The following is a 25,523-nucleotide window of genomic DNA, read 5'->3' as shown; positions in this document are numbered from 1 at the left end:
AAGCCCGTCTTATGATTTTTCCATTAACCCGTTGATACTCCTCAGTCCAGTTGACCATGTCTGCTCCTTCTTTCTTCTCCAGAAAACCACCAGATTCTATTATCAAAAGTTCACAAAGTCCAGGAAAGGGAAAGGAAAAAATACGTCCAAGCCAAACTGCATTCACGAAACTCAAGTCTCTTGAATCCTGTCCGGTGGTATTACCATCTGGGATTTTTTTTCCCCAGAAACACAAGATTTATTTTTTCCATCTCACTCTCTCGGCTTTGAAACCAGTCTGCTGTATTAAGAGTTAGTTAGTTTGGCTTTTGAAGCAGACTGACAAGATAGGCTCACCCCTGCTTTTCTTCTTTCAGCCAAATATTTTCATTCTTATTTTCAGCTTAATGGGGCTGTTTCATAAATCAAACGCTTCAGCTTACTTAGTTGTTGTTATATATTTTAGCATTATATTGGATGTTCTCTTCTCCCCCAGGTTACTCATGGCTCCGTGCCAATATGGCTCCTGCCTCCGATCCGTGCTGGGTGATTTCTTCAGAGGGAAGAAGTCCGGGTTTGCATCTCATTCGTCTCCTTCTGCTGCTCACCAACTGCTTCAGAGAGAATTCTCCTAGACTCTCCTTCGATCCCCATTTCAAAAAGGGGATCCCGGACCGGATGGTTCCAGCTTTCAAGAGAGCTCTTCTCTGGAGCTACTGGCAGCACTGCAACAAAGCCCCGCCTCATGTGGCACTCCTTAATGATTCTGAACAGTCTACCATAGTTATGTTAATAATACTTTTTTTTCAGATGAGCTGTTGCCAGGGAACCAAACAGAACAGATTAATTTTTAAAACGATGGTATCGAAGACCAAGGACACCTGTGTGCATTTTAGGGACTTCTCAGCTTCACAAACCCATGGTAATCCCCAACATATAAAGCCATATGAAGACACCCAATGGAAATTCCCCAAAAGGCATAGATGCCCCAGCCTACTTCATTTGTTGTTTGGTCATCCCCGAATCTTTGTGACCCTATTGGCCAGAGCACGCCAGGCCCTCCTGTCTTCCACTGCCTCCCGGAGTTGGGTCAAATTCATGTTGGTAGTTTCAATGACACTGTCCAACCATCTTGTCCTCTGTCATCCCCTTTCCTCTTGCCTTCACACTTTCCCAACATCAGGGTCTCTTCCAGGGAGTCTTCTCTTCTCATGAGATGGCCAAAGTATTGGAGCCTCAGCCTTCCAGTGAGCACTCAGGGTTGATTTCCTTCAAAATGGATAGGTTTGTTCTCCTTGCAATCCAGGGGACTCTCAAGAGTCTCCTCCAGCACCACAATTCAAAAGCATCAGTTCTTTGGCAGTCAGCCTTCTTTATGGTCCAGCTCTCTCTTCCATACATCGCTACTGGAAAAGCCATAGCTTTGGCTATGCTGACCTTTGTTGGCAAGACGGTGTCTCTGCCTTTTCTTTCTTTCTTTCTTTCTTTCTTTCTTTCTTTCTTTCTTTCTTTCTTTCTTTCTTTCTTTCTTTCTTTCTTTCTTTCTTTCTTTCTTTCTTTCTTTCTTTTTTTCTTTCTTTCTTTCTTCTTCTTCTTTTTTTTGGGGGGGGGCTATTTAATACATCAGGAGATTTCCCAGAAACTTCCACAGAGGTATGAACTAAAAACACTTCCTACATTTTCCATTTTAAATTTCTTATATCCATGGCTAACTTTATCTCTTCTATGATTGTGATTCTAAAAACTACAGCTTACAACTCTATCTGAACCACTTTATGTTTCAGTAAAGGACCAAAAAGAACATAAAGAAAGTGGTATATACAAAAGCAAAACTGTCCTTCTAAAAACCTCAGTTGTCTGCGCGCTACAATGTTGGCCGGAGTTACACCTGTGAGACTATCCCACAGTCACCGGGGGTAAGTTGATGGCTACGAATTGGATATATCAGGACGGACAAACTGGAGATATCAGGACAAACTCTACTACCCTCACCATTGGTCCATATCTGTTCTGTTTGGTTCTTACCAATCAGAAAGTGGCTGCAATCCTATAGTGAAACTAATTCCATGAACTTTTGCTGTGGCAATTTTTCGTGAATTAAAAATTTCCATTTCCTCCCGAAAGTTCCAAGGTTCCCTTGGGATCTCCTTTGGCATGTGGAAGCCACTGGAGCTATGGGAAAGGAGGAAGCTTTTCATTGTTAAAAATCACCACCCCTGACAGGTACTTATTTAAAAAGAGGAGAACAAAATGTAACTTGGAAAAGCAAAGCTGGAATACAAATGTCTGAAGAGAAATATGAGGAGGGCATTTCATCTCCCAGATTGAATAAACTACTAGCCCAAATAATACCTGCCATGTCCCATTACAATGCAGGTGACACTATCAAAGGTCATGGAGTCCTTGTAACTCTGAGATACAACACTGCCTGACAACTGTCAGGTATAAAGGCAAGACAAGAAACAATTCAGCACTACACATTCATGATGAGAGCCAACTGATACAGGAGATAGAACACCAGACGAGGGCACAGGATAACATGGTTCAGATCCCCACTGAACCATGGAAACTTCCTGGGGAAACAATGGAAAACTACTACCTGAATATCTCACATTCCTCAAAAACCCTATCAGGACCACCCAAAGTTAGAAACAACTGGATGGCATATAACATGTCTACAAGAGAAATTGAACTAGAAAGTGGGTAGGAAGCTGATGACATCAAGCTGGATATGGAACTGCAGTGAAAATACTGATTATTTATTTATTTATTTATTTATCTATCTATCTATCTATCTATCTATCTATCTATCTATCTATCTATCTATCTATCTATCTATCTATCTATCTATCTATCTATCTATCTATCTATCTATCTATCTATCTATCTATCTATTTATTTATTTATTTATTTATTTATTTACTTGATTTTTACCCTACCCCTCTAGACAGTGTCTACTCGGGGCGGCTTACAAAAATTAAAACACATTAAAACAATGTAGAAAAATAACTACCATAATGCAATTATTATAATTAACATTATCCAAGATGGCAACATTAAGAACCGGAAAAAAGGGGGGAAAAGAACTTAGGTGACTGGGGGGAAGGCCTGTCTGAATAACCATGTTTTTAATTGGTTTTTGAACACACCCAGCGAGGGTGCCAGCCGAATTTCAGTGGGGAGTGTGTTCCACAGCCGAGGGGCGACCACCGAGAAGGCCCAGTTTCTTGTGTTCTCCTTCCGGACCTCCCTCAGCGTCAAACCCCTCAGCCATCCTCGCTGGCTACGTATATCGGGTGATTTGGGTAGATCTGGGCAGGAGGAGGTGATCTGCCAAATATTGAGGTCCCAAACCGTTTAGGGCTTTATATGATTTCACAGCCATACCCAACCACTTGAAGATAAGGCCATACCTCTCAGAGCTGGATGGTAAATTGGCCATGGCTAGACAGTGAACTCACAACTGATGGTGTCCTGCTCAAGTAAAAGGGGTAGGGATGAAAAATCACTATTGGCCTACTCTGACCAGATTCCACATGAGTCCAGCTTGCCTACAAGTATATCATTCATATCAAAGACTCTTCAACCACATTACCAGTCTGCCTCCTGTTCTATGAGAGATCCTTGGCATCTCATGTTAGCATGTATGCAGGACACCCTTACCATTAGCACAAGATGAAATTACAGTGGCGGGGGAAAGGCATCCTGCATATATGTTCATAAGTAGTCTCACTTTAACCATAGGCGTATGTGTCCTAAAGTGAAGTCCAGAAACTGAAGCTAGGTCGTGACTTTTCAAGTCCTAACTAGATATGTGATTTGTTGGTTGTTGAGACATGAAGACTTGGTATTGAATGCCCTCTTTTCCCTTTATGGATTAAACACATACACGTACAAACAATTCTCTTCTTGCTATGCCTGGAAATAAATGCTTGGGAGGAACGTATTCAGGACAACATCACAAAGGTACTGTTCCAGTGTTCTCACCCTGTTGGACTAATACCACTGGTATCTACTATGGGCTGGCAGGTAGGGTGGGGAAGGTCTAAGAAGAGCTGTTTAACAACTGTATTCAAGTGAGCTTGTTGTTGCCACAAGAAAGACAGATGTGAGTTCACCCCTTACCTCAGAAGCTTCACATTCTGAAACAAAGAAACAAAAAAAAGAAAACCAAAGCCTATCTGAAAAATTAGCTCTTATTAAAAGGGAGGCATAATTAATAGATCACAACTTGTTTCTACCTTTTTTCATATGGAATTTCATATGATTAAAATAAACTGAAAATGAAAGTGCTTGAAACAGGCACGTTGAACCTTTCTTCTTCTATTAGCATATCAGTCTGCAATCATATCGAGATCAATAGCGAAGATATCTGCTTAAAAGAGCACCACGCTTTCTTTTGTCAGAAATTCATTACTTTTTATTAGGGTCATTGCTTGAAAACTTCAAAAACACCATATGGACCTAATTGTGGTTTATTTTGGCAAAAAGGAAGACACTGTAGAACAATTGAGGCATTACACTCTACCATTCCATTACTTTCATCCCTCTCAGTTTTATTACTGTGTCATTAAAGGCAACTTGAGTGAGCAAAGAATTATAGTGTCATGTGTACGGGCTAGTAGATTAATAACAAAACACACTCAAGTTTAAAGGTATCTAACAGCTGTTTTCATTATTTTGTGTAAATACGCTTGAAGCATATCTATCTGATTAGTGGATAGAGTGCTCTTCTCTGTCACATGCCATGGGCACTGCTATGTGCAAGTAATCAAAGTGCTTGGAAAATGAGTTTACATTGTTCACTGCTGAAATACACAAATGTCAGAAAGTGACTGCGCATCAAAGCTTAGGCAAATCATCTGCTGCAAACAAACAGATTCCAATGCACATTTCGGCTTTAAACATTCCACGGCAGCACAATGACTGAACAGGACTTATTGCAAGCCAAAATGAAGTGATGCTTGCAGAATAATAAGTTGCCAGCGTACATACAGACAAATGACTTCAGAACTGGGGCACTTTCAACAGCTGAAGTCATATCATTGGACGTCACATATTAAAACTTGCACGGCTCCATTGTAGGCCACTTGATGGGAAACAAAAGGAGCAGGGAAGAAAGACAAATCCCTACCTGATAATCCGCTTTTGTTTCCCGGGTGCCTTCCATTCCAGTTAATGGACAGTCATTCTTTTCTCCAGCTCCCACTCTCATCGCTGGCAACCAGCAAGAGCACAGAGGGTTGGCTCACTAAAAAGGGGGCAAATAACCCTTCTCTCATCCTCACTGCACAGCTGAATAAATCAAGAAGGATCATTTACATTCAGATTAACTGATAGTATAAAAGACTTTGTAGATGTAAGGAAGCTGAGTAAAAGCCTTTGATGAAAAGCTCCTTCAGTATAAGATCTAAATCAGAGAATGTAGGTTGGTTGCACTGGGGCGTGTTTGGTGGTGACTCCGTTTCCACCAGTGTGGACTAAAACGATTTGTGTTCTACACACAAGGAAAAAAACCCAGCATAGCCAGCACTTCACAGCTGAAACAGGAAGGTGATCAAGGCAGCAGGTATAAAGAGATGTTCCACAAGAGTGAGAAGATGGGCAAACATCACAGCAGTTTCTTGAGCATGACCAGAAGATAGCACTAAATATACCTTCCTAGTTCTTCAAAGTAATTAGAAATAATGTTTAGATTTATAGAATAAATAAATAAATGTGGGTTTCCCAATAAAATCTAAAGACACACACACATACATGTAACAATAAAACCAAAGTGCACCTGGAGGAGGGGAGCATCCAAGGACATGAGCTGTAAAAGGCAAAATATAAAATCGAAATTTAAAATAGTGCTTTCCTGTTTCTAAAGAACCCAGTGCAGGCTCCAAAGGCTACTTCACCACAAAGACTGCAGTACAGTCTGAAGACTGAAATGCAAACCCAAATGCCTGGCGAGTACTGTACTGCCAATCTGTTTTGAACCATTAAAAAGTTGCAAAAAATACTCCTCTCTTTTCCACCTGATGGCACACAATCCCATTTGCAAAACTTCCCACTGTCACAGGAAACCTATCAAAGGCTTTGCTTGTGCCCTTTTTAAGCACATATACATAGGGGGAGAAAGCATCATCACACACACACACACACACACACAAAACCCAAAAACAACAGAGGGCCCACTGGCTTTCAGAAAACTGAAGAATTGAAGTGGTTCAAGGGCTTGTATGGTGAATCATGTTGTATAATGCATTTGCAAAACGTTTTTAAAAAGGCAGTTAGGGTGTCTCTTTGAGGGTGTGTGTGTGTGTTTTCAAACTATAAAGTCTGTGTAATATGCTTTTGTCACCTAATAGTAAAAATGTCATTTCTCTTTAGTGTTCTGCTCAGGTCAGAAAATAATGGTCTATGCAAGTTTTGTGAATGAGAACGATAGTTGGAAAACCTAGTCTACGTGCACTACTAGGAGAGGGACACAAGACTGTTGAGGTATGTCTAGAACAGTATTTCCTAGCCCAGGGCCTGTTCATGAAGAAAACGTGTCAGTCTTTTGGCTCTCATACAATAGTTGGCTGGGGTTTTTTTTCCCCTAGGGCACATCTAGATCTGTGACCACAGTCTTCTTCATTGAAAACACAGGTATTTCTCAGTATATGGTACATCCTTAGCTGAAGGAAACTTTCCTTTATCACTCACAAAATCTCCTGTAATCATATTGCAGTAAACACAATGAGGGGACTCTCCCTCTCCAAGAGAAAGACCCACAGTGCAAGGGTGCACAACATGAGAAACCATTACATAGATAAAGTCAACAAGTAGCAATTGAACTTGTAGCTTAAATTAGGACATCTTCAGTCTGAAACTGAGGGATTCATATAAATCAAGGTCTAAGTGGTATATGCAGAGCTTGTCACAAATGCAAATAAACAAATTCATATCATAGGTAGATCTCCAAGCCTGGCATCAATGGATTATAGGTGCAAGCATAACCAAATATCAATTTTCAGCTGTTGGCTATATCTTATGGATTACTCAAATCTTTTCCTCCAGCCACCTCCAGTTTTGGAAAATTAAACTTCAATATTGTGCTGTGGCAAGCAAGTTATCATGGATAAAACTATTGATTTTAAGAAGCCAGATACAGTATTATACTTCTGGATAAACAACAAAGAAAAATATACCTTATAGAAGTTGGCATTCCCATCAATAAGCAACCTCAGAAGCACAGAAAGTACAAAAATTGCAAAGCACCAAACATTAAGGCAGTGCATTAAAAGACTATGGAAGCAAGATTAGATCACCCTTACTGGTTTCAGCAACTAGAGTTCTTCTGAAGTTTCTGGATACCAACCTAAAGTCACTACCAACTACCAGCTGAAGTCCAAAACATCAAGTCAACTCATGAAATATGTCAACTCACACATAGATTTTTAGGACTTTACTCCTAATTTTAAGCTTGAGACTTGAGTCTCCCCTTCTACCAACAACACTGAGAAACAAGAGATATATTAAGAACAACAGCATTGCCACTACTTCAAAAACAAGTTAAATATATGAATGTTTATACCAGGTTTATACCATGATTTTTTTCACTGCTGTCAAGTCAATTCTGACTTTTAGCGACCCTTTTCAGCATTTCCCAAGTAGAGAATACACAGAAGTGGGTTATCTCTTTCTCTTCTCCCCCAGTTCTCATTTCACCCATCTTTTTGCCCCACATGCTCCATTTTCCCCCTTTATTTTCGTTCCCAATAACAGGCAAACCGCATCCAACATTGTGAGTCAAACCCCACAGCCCAAATGCTCTGAATTTTTGCAGACACAAACTAATCAGTTAATGTATAAATTTACCAGTCTTATGTGGAAAATTGTGATGAAACATCCAGGTGTGACGGCAGTTGTCAAAGGTCTACAGGATCGTCAAAGCTTATGAATGCCAATATCTGTTCTGTACTACTCTCACCCAACCATATGCTGGATCATAAAACTTTTAGAGGAGCTGATGTGGGAAGCCACCACATTAATGTGGACCTGGAATGCCCTGCAGTATGATGCTTCACAGTGCATTGTAGGTAGTTAGCAGTGGAGATAACCAATGGTACTGCTGCTACTGCTTTTTTTCACTACCCTTCCTGGACTTTTCTTGTGCTGTTTTATTCCTGCCATTAAATACTTGCTGATTTAGAATTACATTATACCTTGTTTTCTCTCTCTCTCTCTCTCTTTCTCCTGTAAATCATCCTGAGAATGCTTTAGCGTAGAAAGGAAATAGTAAAAATAAATAAATATTCAATGCTTCATTAAAAAAAAAAAAACGCTAATGCAATTGTAAAAAGTATTTGAGGACAGCCAGGTATCTAAAGCATCAGCAGGCAGAACTCCTCACCAGAAAGCAGGCAAGATTCCTTCCTCCTCACCCTACTACCTCCAAGAGCTTAATTTCAATCTAGGCACACACACACACCCCAAATAAATAAATAAATAAATAAATTTAAAAGGCTTCATATTTTCAAAAGCTCCCACTCTTATCACCTATGTCCAGGTTTTCAGAAAAGTACATTTCACTATGCTTACAGTAACTCAACTTTCTTTCGCAAAATCTCCTTGTCAGCGGTGAGAGAGAAAAATGCCACCCACTGAGTTTTAAGGTTTAAACGGTTGCTTGATAGCTATCCATATTGATATCTCAGGCAGGGCAAAGCAAATGGTAAATTAGAAATAAGTAGTAATTAAGATAAGAATAGTAAACACTCTGCACACTGAAAAGTACTGAACATTAGTATTACTATTATTATTATTTTGTTTGAGACCATGATCTAGAACAGTGGTTCTTAACGTGGGCGATAATGCCCCCCAGTGGGCGATTTCATTTTTCAGGGGGGCGGTAGAACGAAAAGGGGCGGCATGGGGGCGCTGGAGCAAAAGGGGGCGGTAGGGGGGCGCTGGAGCAAGCCAAACCTGTGAAGATGGCTGTAGCCTTTTTACAGTGTGCATGAATATATATTTTCCTCCAATTTTAATTTAGTTTCAGACTTTTTGTCTTGAAAATTTTAGTTCCTGCATTTTTTTATGCCCTTTTTATATTTCTTTTTGCGTCTTAAAATTCACTTGCAACTAAATCATTAAATGTTACTTTTTGGAGGGCATTTCATTTTCTTGGAATTTAATTTTGTTTTCAGGGGTCATTGGATTTAACTGTCTTAAATAAATAAATAAATAAATAAATAAATAAATAAATAAATAAATAAATAAATAAATAAATAAATAAAATATCGTCACCGCAGGGAGGGGGGCGATGATAACTTCCTCAATGGCTCAAGGGGGCGTTTCTTTCAAAAAGGTTAAGAACCACTGATCTAGAAGACAGCATCTCAGACACCCAAATGCAGGGATTCTTCCTTCTATGTTGCACCCACTAAAGCTCCCAATCTGCTCTTAAGCAAGTTTAAAAACAAGTTCTGAGATTAGTGGCACAAAGACTCAAGAAGGTTTGTACTGCTGCTGTTACTACTACTAAAATTATTTGCAAAAGTCTCCAAAAATTTGAAGTCCTCACATTGCAGCAGAATTAAATTCTGAAGCAACTTTCCACTACCCACTGATCGATCCCCCAACTTTCCAAAATATTTAGTTAGATAGACATGAATATACAGGCATTGCTTGCTTGTGTACTATAGATTATACAAGATGGCAAACAAAAATGATTATTAACGATGGAGCAATTAATAACTTCTGGCAGGGGGAAAGTCCTTTAACCACAGATCATAACTAAACTTGTTACCAACTTAGGAAAAATTCACCCATTCTGACAAGTTCAACGCACTTAGTGTGTGCATCTGTGGGGTGGAGGTGGAGGTGGGGTGCCTGATACCTGCAGCAGTTGTAAATAACAGCCAAAGACAAAAGGATATTTGGGTAGAGCTCCCAGAAAGTATAAGACATTAGGTAAAAAGGTAAAGGTTCCCCTTGACAATTTGTTCAGTCGTGTCTGACTCTAGGCGGCGGTGCTCATCTCCGTTTCCAACCCATAAAGCTAGCGTTTGTCCGCAGACAGATTAGGACATAATAAGGACCAGTTGCAAACTATATGATGAAATGCTAGGCAGAAGGAATGCAAGGAGGATAGATCTTTTCAAAGAATATTTTGACACTTCAGTTTTTAAAAAATGCAATGAAAGTGGCTCTCAAAACACCTGGAAGAAATATATCACCAAAAGTGTATGGAATAAAAATAAAGCCATTTTAAGCTACAGAAACTGAATCAATCAAAACTCTAACAGGACTATTCCAACAAATATGGGGGCGGGGCAAAGGCCCACAGACTGGAAAAAATTAGTACGCATTCCAGTTAGGAGACATCGAAGACTGCAGTACTTACATAAATTTCCATGCCAGCAAAGTGATGCTAAGGATTTCACAACTTGCATCATATCTGAAACAAGAAATGTCCTATGTTCGAGCTGAAAAAGAAGAGGCACCCAAGATCATATTGCACATATGTGTCAGCCACTGGAGTATGCCAAAGAATTCCGGAAAGAAATCACTGTACATCTGATAGATTACAACAAAGCATTTGATAAATTATTAAAATGTATGGATTGGGTTTGCTTTTTTTTAATGGTTGAGCAACAACATTTGATTGTTTTGATGCATAACCTATACTCTACTGTTAGAGCAGAATATGAAGAAACAGAATGGTTTCCAATAGACAAAGCAGCATTTAATTTCCCTGTTTGTTCAGACTATATATAAAACAAATCATATGGAAAGCTGGATTAGATTCAGATAAAAGAATGAAACAGGAAGAAACATGAATAAATTAAAAAATGAATAATTTAATATAAATAAATGATATCGTATTACTTGCAGATAACAGTAATGAAATAACTAAAGATGAATGTTAAAGAAGAAACAGCAGAAGGAGGATTACAGTTGAACATTAAGGAGACAAAAAATTACAGTCAGGCATGAAGGAGACGAAAAAGTGACTATAGAAGAATTACAGCACTTGAATGTTGACAATACAGTATTCAAAATAATAATTAAAAAATTGATACCATAGTTTAATTATCAGTTCAAAGAGAGACTCCAACCAAGAAATCCTTAAAAAGACAGAGATTCAGGAGGGTAGTTTAGTATAAGTATGTATCACTAGAAACCAAGGGCGAGGTCATACATAGAATGGAATTCTATGTTGGACAATGAAAAGTTGTCTTGAGAAAAAAAGTCTGATCTGAATTGTGGTTCTGAAAAGTTTTACAGATACCATGGATACCAGTAAGAAAACATAAATGGTTCTACCCAAAACCAAGCCTGAGCCATTCACTAGAAAATGACTAAACTAAAGTTATTGTACTGTGGATACATCATGAGAAGACAAGATTTCACCAACAAAGAAAATAATTGTATGAGATGCAGAAGTTGGTAGGAAATACGGGTTATACTGGCTCAATAAAAGACACAATGGCTTTTAGTTTGCAAGACCTGAACAGATCTGTTATGATACGCTCTTCTGAAGTTCGCTGATTCATAGCCATACAAGAAAGGTCTTATATGATTCTGTTTCTCAGTAAGTTTATTTACGGAGAGCAACTAATTGATTGGAATTCCCTTGGCATAACTTATTCTGAATAAGTATGATGACGTTATCATTGCACAACAGGAATATTTAGTTTAAATCAATTGAAAGCTTTTGGGAGCCTCAGGAAGGGGGTAGGATCCAAAAGGTGCCACTAGATCACTGGAAGGTGGTCCCAATCCCAGCTGTATTGAACCTGAGGGTGATGAAAGGCTCCCCCTGTTGTCCTGAGGTTCTCAAAGGCTTCTTGAGGGCAAAAGGGAACTCTAAGCAGCTTCAAGACCTGAAAGGGACGGGGGGGGGGGGGAGAGAGAGAGACAGGAAGGCTTAAATCAATATAAATCGTCCCATCGTGTGATGATGATGCCATTGTACTTGCTCAGCAAACCTGCACAACAGGGTTTTGGCTAATATGACCAATTAAAAAGATATTAAAAAACAATACATGCCTTATAAGACTAGAGTGTTGCTTTCAACTTCCTATGGATCAGGGGCTCCTTGGAGCAGGGTGTGATCCTGCTGCAGTAGTGCATGTGACCAAGAAGCAAAATAATACAAGAAGAATAACTGGGACTCTACCTCCATTCCATAAGATAGCAGGCTCTTTTTGTAAACCCGGGATTTACTTTTTTTTCCCCCCACAGCCTGACGGACGACCTTTCATCTCCTCTCTCTCTCTCCAGCGTTCACCTGATGCTCCCTGGAGGGACCACTAGCAAGTCATAAAAATACGGACATCCAGCACGATGCCCCAATTCCGAACAGGCTTTTAAATGCAGGATAAAACACACAAATACAATGTGGGCTAAATTGTTATCAAGCCGTCAGGCCTTTCAAATCTGCAGTAGGAGGGCATTGTGTAAATCAAGAGTTAACTGCTTTAAAGAGAGATAGGAGTGGTTGCAGGCTTTCTGCCATAGGTTTTGCCCTTTGTGGCTTCTCACATCCCAGACTTGGAAAATATGAGCTGTGATACTGAGAAAGGTAAGAAGCCAGCAGAGCCCCATAGTGATAAATGAGTTTGCATCATCTGTCATTAGAACTTCCTGCCAACAGGGTCATTCCCTATTAAATTACCACTTGTCAATGTTTAAAATACTGATTGATAAATGACCGTGCCAAAACTGATAACACAACAGCTTTTCTTTTCTAATATTCTTGCTTACCACATTCTGCTACTTCAAGATACAGATATAGTAACTAGTTTTCCCCCCTCTCTCCCCCCTCCTCCCCCCTCCCCGCTTCCAACTACTTTAGTGAAGCACAATTTAAACTGAATACAAAACTAACAGGTACGGCATAATGATTGGTCTTGATATACATTACATTCTAGTCTTCTTGCCAAAATAAACCTACCGGCGATTTAGTGATAGGGGCAGATCCAAGTTTCACATTTCATCAAATGCTAGTAATCTGTTTTATCAATATAAACTGCATTTTAATGAAAAAATTCTTTTCTTCAGTACACTTCACTTTTAATGCCCCAGAGTGTAATAATTCGTTCATGCTGTAGAACAAGAATGTTTTACAAGACCTTAACTCTCAAGAGAAATTTCTCTGTAAATACAAAATGCAACTTTTATGGGAATGCGCTGTATGCAACACGCCGAGAACCCAACATAATAAAATTAAGTAGGTTGCAAAGAGAATTCAACAGCAGTACACTTTGGAGGTACTGAGAAGCTAACATTAAACCTTAGCTGAGTTACTAAGACTGAGCAAAAGAAAAAGAACAGATTGTTTTGCTGTAATCAAGATGGTTGGCACAGTAATAGAAGAAAGAACTTCCAATACACCTTGAGCAAGTAACAATAATTATGGCAATATAATCTAGTACATTCGAAAACTCCCTGGAAAAAACCCTGATGTTGGGAAAGAGTGAAGGCAGGAGGAGAAGGGGATGACAGAGGACGAGATGGTTGGACAGTATCATCGAAGCTACCAACATGAATTTAACCAAACTCTGGGAGGCAGTGGAAGACAGGAGGGCCTGGTGTGCTCTGGTCCATGGGGTCACGAAGAGTCGGACACGACTAAACAACTAAACAACAACAATCTAGAGGAAACAGGCAGAAACTTGCAATGAGTGGTCCCAATACTTGCCTAAGAGGTGGCATGAAGATGGGTGACATAAAGGAGAGGACAGAAGGTCAAGAGTGACAAGTAAGGCATTAACAGAGGATGCACAGGCTAATTCTATAGTTTTGTGATGTTACTGATCTTTGTAACCAACCCAATATGTGACAATGCATTTCTCAAGGGTACAGGATACAAACGGTGAATCTCTGACACTGCTTCCTCCATCATGTGATCTAGCACTCTGCTGGTCTTTCTGCCTCCCTTTGTTCTGCAGAATTGGTTCCCCAGAAGGTGGCAATGTGTCCCACTAGGGGCCACAAAGAAGTTTCAAGGGGGCACACACAAAACTGTAAGATGAAGCCACAATCCTTCGCATCACACTTTTTGGTTTCTGCTATTACTTAAAGAAAATTCCATATTTCACTGGTGTTACCTTTTTGAAACTATACAAATTATTTCATATTTGTTTTACATTTTAAATGATGCTTAAATTTTTTTGTTTTTAATTTTGAAGGCAAACTTGAATTTTTTTTTGTTCAAATGGAATTAGATGATCGTGAAGCATGAAGGTCTCTCAGGAATAAAAAATGCAGCATGATGCTGACATGTTTGGCGACTGCTGAAACTAGTAGGGATGCTACAAAACCTCACAACTTTCTCATCCTTGACCGAAGAAGAAGAAAAAGAAGAATCCACCAACCCACCCTCCCTCCATCAACTGCTACAAGATTTTCACTCCTGCACAAGGGTGAAAATTCTAGTGATTTCTTCATCAGTAAGTGCATTACCACACAGCTAACCAAAAAAATACTCTTGCCTTTTACATAAAAATACATTGATTCAACATTTTAAAACTTTGTATTATATTAAAAGACCATTTTATTTTCCAGAAAATATCCAGGTTGTTCTCATGGGCAAGAACAAAACAACTAAAGGTTACATCTGTAGTATGTACATCTTTCTCAGGGTCACATCAACCATGTACTTTTCACTATTTGGGAACAGGATGCATGCTGCTTATCAAAATTATACCAAATCTTAGTTCCTCATTGTCTCCACTGTTGTTCCTTCTCAATAATCCTGCCCGTGGCATTTTACAGTAACGGGAAAACGGGCAGTTTAAGATACCAGATTCTCTTCATTTTCCGTATTTTCAAACTTAAGGCAAGTGCTTTGTACAGTATCAACAAGCTGCATTAATGAAATAAGCTCTCATTATTTTTAACCCAAGTCCTCCCATCTGTTCCCTTTTATCTGTTATTCTGTGCTGTCATTTTGTCTAACAGGGATTTAAGTGCCTTAGGACACAGATTTAACTTTTGAAACAAGTGTGTAGTGTAGCCTTCTCTCTTCACAGACATGCACGTGAAAGAGACCACAGACTATGACAGGAGCTTTGTTAATCTATACAGGCCGAGTAGCTGTGGCAGTCAATGGTCAGGCAAACTGTCACTGATATAGGCTGAATGGGAACCATTCAAGTGCTTTAAAAGTCTGAAACAGACTTTAATAATCTAAACCCAATCGAGATCTTAATTAACGAAAAGTCTTGGTGTAAATATTTTGCCTTCGTCCAATGACTTGTTTTATACATGTGAAAGCATCTATATTGAAGTGGAAACATAGACATGCACACAGCCTACTGGAAAACAATCTACTGAGCACAATCCACCTAAAGATCAAGTAGTAGTGGTTCATGGGATCATACCTGACCTTGTTCCACAAATGATTCCTTATGGTAAAGGTAAAGGTTCTGCTTGACATTTAGTCCGACTCTAGGGCGTGGTGTTCATCCCTGTCTCCAAGCTGTAGAGCCAGTGTTTGTCCGTAGACAGTTTCTGTGGTCACGTGGCCAGCGTGACTAGACATGGAACACTGTTAACTTCCCACCGTGGTGGTACCTATTTATCTACTTGCATTTGCATGCTTTCGAACCGCTAGGTTGGCAGGATCTGGGACAAGCGACGGGAACTCACTCCGTCGCGTGGATTCGATCTTACAACTGCTGGTCTTCCGACCTTCCAGCACACAGAGGCTTCTGCGGTCTAACCCGTAGCATCACCACATCCCTGTGATTCCTTATGACAGAAGGCTATATTACCTGTGAGTGACTGAAGCTGCTAGGAAGGCAAACAGGCTACTGCCTAAGGTGAACCAAGTGTGAAACAGGCATGGATGGAAATGATAGAGGCCATCTTTATATCCAGTGTAGCAGTACACCCCGCTGCTGTATCACCCATGAAAATGTTGGTTTGTACCAAAATGTGCCCACACTACCACAGGCATTGTGGTGGCTCACATGGAGGAGCCAAAACTGGTGCAAAATGTCCTCAATTTTTTCAGATGTAACAACCCAAGGAAATAATTTCACACAGTCCAGATTTTTTTTTTTTTTGTGGCGTGAGATGCTGCAGCCCAGGACAGAACTTCTAACAACTCTGTTAGCATGAAACAATATGCCAGAATTATGGAAGTATCCTGATTAATGTGTAAAAAAGAATGTACTTCAGTGTGCACACTCCTAGAATGGATACACCTTAGTTCACATTCCCCTACTCCGCCCCACAGTCAGCTGCAGACAGTTTAGAGCAGGCTTGTCCAACCTGCGGCCCGTGGGCTGCATGCGGCCCAGGTCAGTTCGTAATGCGGCCCAGTGCAATTTTTTATTTTTAAAGAAATTCCAAAGTTTCAAGTTACACTGCCGGCACTTGCGGCCAGAATGCTGCCAGGGCACGTCACAACGGTGGTGGTGGGGAGAGAGGGAAGGAAGGAGCGGGAAGGGAGGGGAGAGGGGGGCTGCGTGATTGTATTGCACCTTCCCTGTCAATAGGTGGACCCCCTCCCAGCCCCATAAAGCCACCAGAGTTGAAGCTGACAGCCTCTGCTGTCTGAGACCACAGATGCCGGTAAGCGCGCTTGGAGCAGAGCTGCGGACGACGGCTAGGGCTGCCCCCCTATGCGGCCCAAACCAAATTTATGTGCGGCCCAAACCAAATTTTCATCTTATAATGTGGCCCAGGGAAGGTGAAAGGTTGGACACCCCTGGTTTAGAGAGTGCAGAACAGCCACCAAGGCTCCTAGCCCTAAGTAAAACAGGGAAGAACATTTCACACAAAAACTCACTGTCACTGCTCAAAAAAAAACCAAAAAAAAAAAACCAAAATCCTGTTCTAGATCATTTGACACTAAAATTTGACTGGGAGGAAAGAAAGTCATGTACAGATACAAAGGTTTTTTCACACTAATCAAAACATTTTTCCCCCATGCTGCTGTCCTTCTCAGCTGTGGCATCTGTTGCACCATCGTTTCGAAGTACAGTATGTGTCCACATTTTGTACAACACCATGTATGGGGCCTTGGTGAAGAAAGATTACAAATAGAGTAGACCGATTTTAATTTCTGATGTCAAATGCCCTTGCTACTTGGCCCAGTTCTAGGGTCAAATGTGACATGCTGATGTCTTTTATTTACTTTGTTGTCACAATATTAACTTAAAACATGGGCTTCTTTTAGATTCCACGAAGCCAGTCTTAATGGGACTGCTTTTTTACTTTCAGCTCACCTCTGCCACATGTACAAACAAAGATCATATTGAGGGCAATGACAAGAAATAAAAAGGAGGTCAAAATAAAGACAGGGAGGCAGAGGAGGGGGGGAGAGATCACCTTGGTGATTTTTCTGTTCATATCCTCCCTCCCCAACATCCCAGCAAAATTATGCATTTTTAAAAGACTGCAGGCATTCAAATGACTGTCAGTCATGCAAATAATCACTTACTTACACTGTATGAGTTTGGTTTGGATAAAGCAAATTACCATTTGAAAATAACTCGAAAAACACTCTGGGCAAAGAGCTTGCTTTATGAATCTAAGTTTGGCCATGCTATTTCTTAACCTTTTTCTCCTCCATTTCTATTCAGCTAGATTTCACTGGAGTAATGCAGACTAAATTAATAAACTGCATTCAATCGCCACAGGTGCATTCAACATTTATTTAACACAAAAACTTGCTCGGAAAAGAATAGCTGCAACTATCAGGAGAAGCGAAAGCTTAAAAACACACTGCTTACTCCATGCACTGTTGCTTTTCTAAGAAATCGGTCGTTGTCATCTTGTTTACAGTCAGCAGCCACAACTGGTTTCCAAATACAGCATTTGTTTTAAAATATAGCAAGTAGCATCATAAAAGATATCAGATTTTTAAATGCACCCATAATTCACATACTGACTGCTGAACTAAAACCTTTGTTTTAAAAAAAGTGTTTTGTTGGAAAGGAATATATTGAAGAATGTCAGTTGTGTGTTCTTTGGCAACACTGCATTTAATATAAAAGGACTATTTTTTTTTCTAAAACACATCACATTAAAATTAAGTCTGGCACCCTGAGCCTGGGATGCTTCTTGCTATACATGTTGCCTAAACAAATTCTCAGCAATGCATACATATGGCCAAAATTATCAGGCTTAGCTGCTCAAAAACTTAGAACTTTCTATAAGCTTTCAGATTGCTTAAACATACTGTAAGGCCAAATTAACTTGCTATACTTCCAAAAGTCTAACGCAGTCATTCCCAAAATAGGTAATGAATACAGGAAACTGCTTTTTATCAGGTTGGGTCATTTACCTAAGGGACGTGGTGGCGCTGCCGGTTAAACCGCTGAAGCCTCTGTGCTGTAGGGTCAGAAGACCAGCAGTCGTAAGATCGAATCCACATGATGGAGTGAGCTCCTTTTGCTTTGTCCCAGCTTCTCACCAACCTAGCAGTTCGAAAGCATGCAAATGCGAGTAGATAAATAGGTACCACCTTGGTGGGAAGGTAAAACGGTGTTCCCTAGTCACGCTGGCCACGTGACAATGGAGGATTGTCTTCAGACAAGCGCTGGCTCTACGGCTTGAAAAGCGGGAGGAGCAGCGCCCCCTTGAGTCAGGCATGACTGGACTAAACATGTCAAGGGGAACCTTTACCTTTACCGTTTACCTAACTCACAGAACGTCTTATACCAGTGGTTCTCAACATGTGACTTTCTGAATGTTTTCAGCTTCAGCTCTTGGAGGCTTTTATTATCAGCCACATCATCCAAGGCTTGCAGAAATTTATCCAGCATATCTGGAGGGCCAAAATTTGAGAACCACTGACTTAATTTTGAAAACCCACATAAAAACATCACGACAAGGTAATATATGTTGTGATGCTTTTATGACACTAGTCATAATTGATTATTATATATATATAATCATGTGCCATCAGATCAATTATGACTAGCGGTAAGCCTTTTCAGGGTTTCCCAGGTAGAGAGTACTCAGAAGTGGTTTACCCTTCCCTTCCTCTTGGGGCGCCCTGAGACTGCAAGCGTACCCAAGGCTGGCTCTACTCACAGGAGGCACAGCAGGGAATCGAACTCCCAACCTCTGGCTCTGCAGACAGATACCTAGACCACTGAGCTATCCAGCCAGCTGAAGGTAAAAATAGCAACTGTATAAAGGAACATAAAATATGCAAGGGAGAACCAAAGAGTGGTGAACGTTGTAAAAGCCTGAATGTGTTAAGAAAAGCTCTTTGCCTGTTAAAATAAAGACATCAGGTTGGGTGTCGGGCGAGCAACCTCGGGGAGAGTATCGCAAAGAGCATGAAGAGGCCCTTACCCTGCCAGCTCCCTATCCTATCTCAGATAGTTGGGGAACATGGAGAATAATATTAATGGACAAGCTGATGGAAGAATTGCCGAAAGATTAATCATGAGTTGTCATTCCTGGCTAGCAGTGATTTTCCAGTGGTCCTGAGGTCTTTTCATAACACTTGTTTCCTAATCATTTTAATCGGATTTTTATGATACTAAATGGCTCCTTGCAGGCCTATGGCATCCTTCAATCATATGCAAAATGTATCCGCCAGGTTTCGTGATGTATACACACAATACACAAATGCACATCAAGGAAATAAGAAAGGTGGAACCAGCCATGTTCTTCTATAGGCGAAGCATGTGCTTCATCTTTGGGCTACCATGGCTTCTACTTCATAGCTGCTCAGAGAGAAGACTTAAATAATTAGAGGTCACACTCCTGGGAGTGTTAAGGACTCACCATGGAGGTTACACACTGAACCTGTTCTGGACTAACTCCTTCCAGTCAGCTTCTTCAGTAGAGGGGTATTTCATTTTATCCCTCCTTGCAGACCTACCACATCTTTCAATCATATGCAAAATGGATACGTGCTTACCACTCGTCAGGAGGCTGCCCATTATGTCTCTGTGTAAGTCACAATTCAGAGGCTTGCCTCCTACCTCTCAAAAGTCAGTGGTTTGGGAAAGAAAAACAAGGGGGGAGGGAGTGTGCTGAACCCTCAGCCATACACATCCAAATTTACATATCCAGTTTTAGGGTGGGAAAGAGGGGAAAGGATTGTAAAGGCCAAGGTAGATATAACAGTGACTGGATGCATTCTCCTTCTTTCAAAATCGGTTTGGGGCATGCTGAGGAAAGTGGTACTTCCCTCCACACACCAATTTCCTAATCAAAGTCATCCTCCCTCAAAGCTGCTGTTTGCATGACAACACAGTGCTTAGGGAGCCATGATTAAAATAGAGAGGTAAATAATTTTTAAAGGGCACAAAGGTAGAGTTAAACATGTCTAGAACTGTTTCTCAACACAACTGGAGTCCCCTCACAGCTGCTTTGAGTTACCGAAAACGAAACACCACAGGAACTCCAGTGACAGCTCTCTCAGTGTCTTCTCTAGAACTTCAAGAAGCAAACACTGGATGATCAGGCCTCCTGGGGAAGGTTTCTTAAAGTGACTGCTACTTCTGTTGTCAACTAAGCAGCCACACTTCTGGGCACTGTGGAACAAATGGAATCCACTGATCAAGAGGAAGAGACATGAATGCAAAAACAAAAAACAGGACAAATAGGAACCGGACCCCTTGTATTTGAGCAGGCATTCTCTTAAAGAAGGACTCCATCTTTTGAGCAGTCAAAAAAAAAAAAAAAAAAAAAAAAAGAACCCTGTGAACAACTTGATGGGATATCCAGATAAACGTATCCAGAAACACAGCATTGCTTATAAATAAATCTGGCTGAGCAGCCTCAGAACCTTCTTGCTTTTGGGTTCCTTAGTTCTGCACCAGAAAATGTACCCAAAGGGTAATAGTTTCCCTAACTCTCCCACAGGAACGACCCAATGGAAAGTTACAGATGGCGATCACTGTGAAGCAAAGCAAAGTAAAGCAAAGCAAAACATTAAAAAATATACACAAGAGAGAAAGAGGTTAGCAGCTACTAACCTGTTCACATCAGGGAACCTCACTGGAAAGTAAAGGACCTGACATTTTGGCCTGATCAGCTTTTCCAGATTTTTAGGTCTATGGTCAGGTATCAGCTTCATAAATTTTCCAATGGATGTTAGAAATGACTCCATATTATAAGCTGAGTTGAATGCTACAATGTCAGCAACTAAGCTAGTGGGAGAGAAAGAGAGAGAGAGAGAGAGAGAGAGAGAGGGAGGGAGGGAGGGAGAGAGGGAGAGGGAGAGGGAGAGGGAGGGAGGGAGGGAGAGGGAGAGAGGGAGAGTCAATTATTCATTTATAAATAATAAATACAACTTCATGGATTAGGGACAAAGGTGCCCTCCCACTAGAAGAAAGCTTTTCCTATTTATGTTTTCAACTTAGCACTGAATAATCAATGTGACCCCAAATCTCAAAGAGTCGTCCATTGGCACAAGCTCTGGACGAAAATTTTGCACAAGCCCATTCTCTAAATGTCACATCTGCTCATATTCATGTTTTCATTGTCTTTACCACTCCAATGAGCTGGCTCTCAAATTCTTATCCACACTAGAGAACTCAGAAATACCTCCTCAAAACAAAATAGGTTAAATATTGGAGACATCAAATCAGACATTTTAATAGGAACTTAATAGAACAGTGGCTGAAATCCTGTTGCACAGCTGCACCTGCATAATTTTAAGCTGAGTAAGCCACTGCAAAATTTGCACTCAAGGCAGAAGTATTATCTAGGAAGCAGTTCTACAGATGCAGCTGCTGTGTCAATTGTGTGGTCAATGTGTGCTTCATTGCCTAGTTTGTTGTGCAATCAGACATGTGGACTGCCTGATTGTAACTCCCTGTGAACTTCAGAAGGCACAATTTTTCAGTATATCAGTACAATAGGATTTCAGCCAGACATTTGGCCCTTCTCTCCCTTTTGGCAGTTTTTAATAAAGACCTGTTTCTTTTTTAAAAACCCAGCAAAAATTATTAATAACTCTCAGCTAATAATGCCCTACAGAACTTCCCTGCACATTTCCCCCCTAAAAGTTAAAACTTCCAGACAGTCAGAAGAAGAAAATAAGGTGTTGATTTTGGAATTCTAAACAATACATTCTAAACAATGTTTACAGCATTCCCTCACTAGCCTTTCCATTGTGTCCTACAAAGTACTGACCAAAAGGACAAGATATGTGAATTTATCAGGCCTTTCCTTCCAAAGGCACACTGCAGAAGGGCCTTTGTAACTAACTCCTAAAGTGCATAGGCTCTGAACACACAATCTATATCTTGCAGAACTGGAGAGTACAGGTCACATGTTTGATACCAAAAAGAAAGAAAAGACTTTTGCATCACAAAGGCAGGCTCAGGAAGCCCCATCTTGTACTCTCACCACCTCCTTGTGCACCTGAACATTTCTACCAGTTAGAAATGCACAAGAGTACAGTCATTCCCTCTTCCTAATTCTCACTGCTTCATAGTCAAGAAAGAAAACTGACACTGCCCACAAAAACAGCAGGAGTCAGCAGGAAAAGCAAGGAAATATTTGAAGAGAGCTCTAATGCTTTTCAACTCGACAACTGGAGTGGAACCATCTTCTGAAATCTCGCATTCGTCCAAACATATTATTTTTTAACAACATGTTTTCTTTCAACTAAGACAACCAGTGCGCTAACCTCTTTCTCTTGCTTCTAACTAATAGCTGGGAACAAAGGGAAACAAAGGGGAACCAAAAAAGTTGACATGTTTGCTTCTGTCACAGTTTAATGACAGGCAGAGATATGTTTCTCATGCATTTGGTACAGTATTTTTAAAATTCTGCATTGCATGGTCTACAGTTTTTCTCTGATTACCAAACAGAAATTCAGCTACTAAAACAAATCAATTAAAACAAAAACAAAAATTAGGATATGCGTACTTAAGAGATCTCCTCAAGGGGAGAAAAATCAGATCCTTATTGTTGAAATCTCACTAGCTCACTCCAAATTTTTCAACAAAATCAGATAATAAAAGTGAACACATGAAGCAAGGAGCTATGGGAGGGAAACCTATTGGTATTCATGTAAGGTTTGCAAAACATACTGTGGCTAATTATGACTAATTGACGGGATGCCAGGGTACATCTTGGTTGCAGAACTGGGCATGTGACCAGGCATATAACGCAGACCCCGGCACCTCACCAATTAGCCACAAATAGCTGCAACCTAGATTCCCTCTAATAGGTATGCACAACTCTGCTCCCCTCTGCGCTGGGCTCCACCTCCTCAGCATACCCACAGTGATGGTTCTTAGCCCCTTTGCTTCTGGCTGCAACTGAACCTCACATGGGGGCGAAGTTGTCTGTGTGAGGGGCACAGCCCTGCCCAGAAGGGCTGAAAATTAGAGGGAATGTTGGCTTCAACTATTTGCACAAACTTCATGTGAAAATCTATAGGATTCTGGAGATTGTATCTCTGGAGGTACGTTGACTGTGGCTAATTATGACTGTGCACTCAAGTTTAGAACTGGCCATACTTATGCAAACAAGTTGCTCATTTAGCTCCACAACAAAAAACAACAAAGTAACAAAATAGCAAATAGCATCATTAATACATAGGGGCAAAAATTAAAAAAAATCATAAAGTGCAGTGAAGATAAAATTATAAGGCTATAAATACCATTAAAACTATTGGAAAATAAAAAACATGGAGCATGGCAGTATGATAGAAGTTATATTATTGGACACTATTGTATCAGAGTATAGCTTGTTCAGGGAATGCCTGTCTAAAATAACCAGGTTTTTAGTAGCTTTTCGAATGTGCGCAGTGAAGGGGCCAGGCGGACTTCGGGCAGAAGAGAGTTCCATCATTGTGGCGCTACCGCCAAGAAGGCCTGATTTCTAGTGGTTGTTTTCCGGGCCTCTCCCAGGGTTAGAACTCTCAGACACTCTGCCTGCAACAATCTTACAGAATGGGCAGACCTAACTGGAAGGAGGTACTCAGAAGAAGGTGCTCCTTCAGTTCAGGGTTCCTTGTTGTCAGCCTGCTTCCTTGGGAATTTCTGGTCCATTAGAGAGGAATACAGTTGTTCACTGGAGGAGGGATGCTTCCTCAGAAATCTAAATAAAGTCCTTAGCCACAGAAGCATTTAAGGAAAGTACAGGATCAGAGGTGGGAACACACTCAATAAAGTCCTAGATTAGAGTGTGTAAACTCAGAGGGCCCATTTTTCTGGTCACGGGATTCTTCAAAGACTATACCAGCTCCTCTCACTAGGACTGAAGATGATTGTAAGGTCTATTCTGGTGCTAAATGTTTTTAGCTTTTTTTAAAAAAAAAACTTGATTCGTTGTAACTTTTGCTGCTAAAACAAAGTAAGAGAGCACTTGTTTTACTGGAGGATTGTGCCTCTTATAATTGTGATTTTGGGAGAAAACTCAAAAATTATTTTAAAGATTGTTTTCCCCTCTGAGGGTAATAAAAAGGAGGCTGCATGATTCACGCCTGCCCCCTCTGCATAAGGGCTGAGAATGTCTTTCAGGCAAATTAAATTTTAGGAAAATTCTCAATGGTCAGATTTCAAAATTAAATGGTGCCAAAGACAAAAGAATGGGAATAAAGATACCAGTATATCTTAGCATGAAGTTCTTATAGCCAAGGCAGGGGTAGACACATTTCAGGTTTGCACAATTCAGTCTATTCTGCTAGGTTTTTAAAACCAAAATGTCAGTCTCTGTCTACCAAACCTAGCTGCAAATCACCTATGGAAGAAAGAGCAAAATATTTGCCATGCAATTTTCAATCAGAAATAGCACTGGGCTATGTATGTATGTATATGTTTGAATTAGCTTCTAGTAAGTCCTAAATCAGCTCCATGAAAGAAGGCTGATCGCCGAAAAATTGATGCTTTTGAATTGTGGTGCTGGAGGAGATTCTTGAGAGTCCCCTGGAGTTCAAGGAGATCAAACCTATCCATTCTGAAGGAAATCAACCCTGATTGCTCACTGGAAGGACAGATCCTGAAGCTAAGACTCCAATACTTTGGCCATCTCATGAGAAGAGAAGACTCCCTGGAAAAGACCCTGATGTTGGGAAAGTGTGAAGGCAAGAGGAGAAGGGGACGACAGAGGACGAGATGGTTGGACAGTGTCATCGAAGCGACCAACAGGAATTTGACCCAACTCTGAGAGGCAGTGTGCTCTAGTCCATGGGGATATGACTTACTGAGTAAACAACAACAACAACAACAACAACAACAACAACAACAACAACAACAACAACAACAACAACAACAACAACAACAACAACAACAACAACAAGCCCTAAACGTTAATGTTAAGACCATAGCAATTGAATTAATGGTTGGAATGCCTGTACAAAAATTATTTTAGCCCAAGAAATTATTTTTAATACTAGAACGGAACATGTCAACTTTTTACCTAAACAAACAAACAAATAAACAAACAAGTTTGTTTTCCCCTAGTCTTTCCTTATCTTGGCAGCCTAATTTACAAATGGGATGAGGAAAGCTTTGAAGGAGCACTGTAGATGAATTACTAGTAGATCCTATTGTACTTTCTTCCCATCCTATGGGGGAAGATGGGAGCAGATTCTCCCCCTCTTGCTTCTCCCCCCCCATGTGCATCAG

At 40.5% G+C, this 25,523-nt stretch overlaps 1 protein-coding gene across 15 annotated transcripts in view; it reads right to left on the bottom strand.

The window, feature by feature from the left end:
* QTMAN (queuosine-tRNA mannosyltransferase) overlaps positions 1–25,523 on the bottom strand; it is a 383,269-nt gene that overhangs the window by 218,685 nt on the left and 139,061 nt on the right. For 13 of the 15 annotated variants that reach the window (XR_012082012.2, XR_012082011.2, XR_012082018.2 and 10 more), the window contains one exon: positions 20,913–21,086. Coding sequence is in view for 12 of the 15 variants with exons in the window: in XM_078376897.1 (XP_078233023.1) it covers positions 20,913–21,086 (174 nt within the window). In the remaining 3 variants the exon portion in view is untranslated. The remainder of the gene's footprint in view (positions 1–20,912; positions 21,087–25,523) is intronic. The other 2 variants (XM_078376919.1, XM_072983802.2) reach the window with 1 other exon arrangement.

This window comes from Pogona vitticeps, chromosome 1 (assembly GCF_051106095.1).
Source record: "Pogona vitticeps strain Pit_001003342236 chromosome 1, PviZW2.1, whole genome shotgun sequence".
NCBI classification, from domain to species: domain Eukaryota; kingdom Metazoa; phylum Chordata; class Lepidosauria; order Squamata; family Agamidae; genus Pogona; species Pogona vitticeps.
This window is presented reverse-complemented; position numbering and strand designations above follow the sequence as displayed.